A 4,864-nucleotide genomic window follows, 5' to 3' on the forward strand; every position below is an offset into this window, starting at 1 on the left:
TGACATTGTTATATTTATACAATTATATATCCGCAATATACATAATATATATGAACGTGTGTGGTGTGTGTGTGTGTGTGTGTGTGTGTGTGTGTGTGTGTGTGTGTGACCGCATACAGCCTTATATAGCCTTATATCCGCATATAGCCTTTATAAGGTATTATTAGCTCTTGACAATATGGAGTGCAATACAAGACTTAGTGTGTGAGCTTAACAATGCGAAATTGTAATTCCGTTGCGTGGCAGTAGGCCTTCGCATAGTATCTCATAGTATCATGGTATCATAGTATCGCATAGTACGCATGTATAGTGATCTCGCATAGCGCTGGCTGCTGTGATTCGCGGGCAATATTAAATCACGAGTAGTTTATATTGTTTATTTTAATTGCATTTTTATTCAATTAATTTTTTACGAAATCAATAGTGTCTGATGGATTAACATCAAAATTTATTGTTTAGAAATAAATATGTAAAGGAATTATTACCTTAAAAATAACGAATAATACATATTCATTTTTCATTAGGCCCTACGTATCTACTTGTGTATGATTATTATAGTCTATTGCTGCATATTAAACAAGTCACTATATGTACAAAAACGTATTATTTTATGGTACGGCAGTAATTATTTACATTAATTACAACGTTAAATTGGGGGTTCATATTCATATAATCACGCGTGCCCGCACTCGCGCTCGCAATGCACACGCGCGCGCCCAGGTCTTCATCATTTAATATACACTCCAATATATGTGGCATTGCCTGCTGGATTATTGTTTGTCCTTTACACAAGTGATATTGTATTCCAGCAGTTCATAATAATTTCAGTGGTTACGATTCAGAAGCCTCAGCTCGATAGCGACCTCAGGTTACACCATATCGCCGTTATTTGTAGTATTTAATTCGTCGCGGGCTATACGGGATTTATATATAATTCCAAGAAAATTAAAAGTGGCACTCTTCATACGGGAAACGTGCAATAAAATAGGCTTCAACACAGCCACAGAGCCTTGTTATTATAGTTTTCCCGCAATACGTCGTCGAGCACCTTGTTAGTGCCGTGGTCGAACGCGCTGAAACGTCTAGACGGCTTGTTGACGTGTACCTGCAGCAATGACGCACATCGCACTGATGAATTCTTCTCGCCTCTCTCGTAAATGATATCCGTTGCACGACAGGATAGTTTATTACAGTCATTGACATTATTGTGCTGAGTGCTTGTCTTCGCTCGTTGCCGCTGAGTGACGCATTGCCCCTGCGTATACACAGACGTGAGCATGTCACGCAAATCTTCCGAGATTGTCGCGCGGCCGCAGCTGTGCAAACTCGACGTATCATCAGAAGAATAATCCGAGCTTATACAGGAGAGTCGGTCGTCGACTGATTCCACGGTCTGGTTCAGCGTGCTGCGGATGGCACTAGAATTGCACGATCCGCTCTCCTCAAAGGAGCAGGTAGAGTAATGCCCTTCCGAGATGGTGTTGTAGATTGAATCACGACTGCAATCATCTTCACTTCGCATTTCACTTGAGATCTGCATTACGTCTTTGCCCAGTAGAAGGTTGTGTTCTACGTGGTATAATTGAAGTTCGTAATCATCATCCCCGTGTCCGTCGAAATTGGGAAGGGATACGTTCACCTGAGGCGTCCCGTTCCTTCCGCTAGATGGCGATTTACACTGGAAGGTGTATGTATCTTCCGGACACTGCGCTCGCCCCTGTTTACTATTTGTACATAACTCGGCAGTAACGATGCTACCTGATTGCTCTCCATTTAGAGTGGTGTGATTTTTATTGCGCAAGTTTGGATGATATTTTAATTCTCCCACTTCCTCGTAAATGTGAGATATTAGGTCGTACTCGGCACGTATTGCGTCTTCATTCAGTGGAGTTTGATCTCTGATGATATCTAACGGCAGCGAGGGCAGTGGCCAACCTCTCCGTGCTTGAAATATGCGACCCTGTCATAGAGAAATAAAGGTATCAAATTGAATCACCTTTTTATTGAAACGTTTATTTTTCATCTATTCCATAAATAACGAAGTGAATCATATAGCGTTGCCGACAACTATCATAACATATATACGGATTGCGCGTATGTGTATTTTACGTATGCAATTTCTGTAGGATACACTAAGTAAGTTCACTAATTAACACCGATGCTCCACGTATGTCGAATAGGGATACATATGATATACGTGCACAATACACACATGGTAAATAAATAAAAATCCTATATAAAATCAATTTGTTCCGAAATTATCGAGCAAGTGCTACAAGGACAAGATGTGGGATGTAGCGTCATTTATTTCTTGGTTTATGTTTTTACAATAGATTCACCCGGTTAATGAGAAAGCTAAACCGAATATACATACCTTCTCTTTCGCTCTTTCAGCAGTGTACGCGTTTTTTCTAGAACGCACTGAAAGCTTTTTGAGGGCTGACAGCATGGTCAATAACGTCGGTGTATTATTCCTGTAAAAGAAAAAGGCACAGTGTGGTTAAAAAAAGTGTTCGCAAACCTAGGCTATATGGCCCTAGAATAGAGTTCCGAGTTCATTGAAGTATCGTCTGTCTGCCGCTTTATAATCACCATATATTCCTCACCAGAGTACATGGCAGGTGCCAACATACAGGTAGGGCGGATATGTCACCTAATTAACAAAACGGGTACTATATACATCCTTACATATACATGCCTTAGCAGAATGTACCACCAATCATTTCCTGAGTTTGCATAAAGTGAATTAACGAAAGCGCTTCAAATTGGGCAAACCACGAGGATGGAACTCTTAACATTTGTAATTTAGCATTTGCGAAATATACGCGTTAAATTTATTTTTAGCATACTTATATAAACTTGTATAAAAGACTTAGTAATATACTATCCTAATTTATAAATATAAATTCATGAATAGTTAATTATATGTTTTTAGAAGTAATGCTGCACCGTTCCACGTTATAACACAAACAAGTTTAATAAATTCATTTAATAATTTGTGTTTCCTAACCTACTTCGGTCGGAGAAGCTTGTGAAAACTTGAGCTACCTACGCAATTAAACGTTGTTACTAATGTGTTTAGAGATGTGTTTAAAATGCGTCACATAAAATTACTCGATGATATCAGTATCCTGGTTTAGTATAGACCCGTACGTCTTTGAATGCAACTATCAACTGCATTTTTCTAAATACTCAACGTTTTCACATTCATAGGAAATACTATAGAATACGATGCAAAAATACGAAATAAGCAGGAAAATCTCATTACGCAATACGCCAACACTGCCGAACGATCACGGACATACCTATAAATTTCTGCCGACGATAGCGTATCAAGATTAATTCTCGGCTGGAAACGACACCCAGTCTAGAGCGTAGTGTTCCGACCGTCGTCTATAGTACACTGTTCACATATATAAGCACTAACGCCAACAACCAAATCAGCCTGAGTCGATAGCTAACTGTCCCGCTCCGTTTCAAACACGTAGTTTTATTCCGGACGATCGAGTGTCCGGCTGTAAGCGGTACGTACGTGTACGGGCGGCCACTCTCTGTCATTGGCCGGACTAAGAATAGCTGATCTTTCTTAGTTCTCCCCTTCACGGCTGGCTGCGCGTGTATTTACGTATAAATCGGCGTTGCTTAACAAAGCAGTCAACGTTTACGAATGCGGGTTTGGTGCGGATTACACTGCCCCAGCTGGAAGTCAAGCTACCGCAACCGGAGGCCGCGTGAAAAGAGTTGGCAGATCAATTTAGCAAGAGCCGCTGCTAATTACAAGTGCTACGGAGATCGGCGGGTTGCTGGAAATGTTTGAAATTCCATTGGAGTAATTAACGAGCAGGCACTCTAGGTGTGAGCGCGCGTTTAAACTTGTTTGCACATTGCGATGCACATAGCCGGCGACGATGCCTCAGTCTTCAGGTGTTATGTGTGGTGCGATGCGAATGACACGCAAAAAATAATGCTATCACATCCCACCTGAGTAATAATCTAATATACACCCAATCCCGGGTTAAAGCCTGTATTACGAGATTTTTGCTTACAAACACTCAATCCAAAAAAAATATAGCTGAATTTGAACTTCCCGCCCCCATATGCAGTGAGAATTATATATGCCTACCTAGTATTAATGGACAATGAACCGAATAATTGCTAAGCATCTACACACTGAAATCAGTCGCCGTATAAATATGGGTGTGAGCGATACTCCGTTATTGAGGTCATAGTCAACCACCCCATCGCCGGAGGATGGGCGCACATGTACACAACAAACACGCGCGTAGATGCGCACACACGCACACACACACATTACTTGCAGAGAGGCAAGCCGTCGCTGGCTATATCAGCTTGTCCATGCATTAACCGTCTATTGTCCGACGCAAACACCCTCATCACATCCCGCTGCGTGCGCGCGTGAATGCTCCTTTACCTCCCCGCTACAAATTACTGAATACATCACCAACCACGACTCGACGGGTACACCGTCTTACTGGGATAACACGATAGATACAAAGAGCAGATTAGCGCACAGGGGCAAGGTGATAACATCGCGTGAAGAAAGAGATAACTAACCACTTCGTCGCGCGGTTGTCTCAACAAAGCACTGATTGCTCTCGTTGTCGACTTTGTGAGTGGGCGGCGCGTAAGTTGCGGAGCGCGTTGTCGATTACTTGGGAAAACAGCACCACCATGTCAAATGTTAGCCAGATGTTCCATATACATCAGCCGCGAGCAATGCGCTACTGCATAATGCGTATGTGGGAGCTGCTAAAGATTAGATATGGCAGCGCTACATGTCTTTCTGCTCACAGACACGTGCGGTAAATAGACTGAAAAATAACCAAATAAATATGTGTATATA

The 4,864-nt window shown here is 41.8% G+C and overlaps 1 protein-coding gene across 2 annotated transcripts in view; it reads right to left on the bottom strand.

Moving 5' to 3' along the window:
- Window positions 1–379: 379 nt before the first annotated feature.
- The window catches only part of LOC106810889, a 10,020-nt gene continuing 5,535 nt past the window's right edge, over window positions 380–4,864 (bottom strand). The window contains exons 1-3 of one of the 2 annotated variants that reach the window (XM_014814360.1): window positions 3,306–3,538; window positions 2,375–2,474; window positions 380–1,960 (exon numbers count right to left, since the gene is read on the bottom strand). In XM_014814360.1, the coding sequence (XP_014669846.1) occupies window positions 992–1,960; window positions 2,375–2,449 (1,044 nt within the window). In that variant the 5' untranslated portion in view covers window positions 2,450–2,474; window positions 3,306–3,538 and the 3' untranslated portion in view covers window positions 380–991. Of the gene's footprint in view, window positions 1,961–2,374; window positions 2,475–3,305; window positions 3,539–4,864 lie in introns of those variants that run through there. The other variant, XM_014814361.1, reaches the window with a different exon arrangement.

This window comes from Priapulus caudatus, unplaced genomic scaffold (genome assembly GCF_000485595.1).
Source record: "Priapulus caudatus unplaced genomic scaffold, Priapulus_caudatus-5.0.1 Scaffold483, whole genome shotgun sequence".
Lineage (NCBI taxonomy): Eukaryota > Metazoa > Priapulida > Priapulimorpha > Priapulimorphida > Priapulidae > Priapulus > Priapulus caudatus.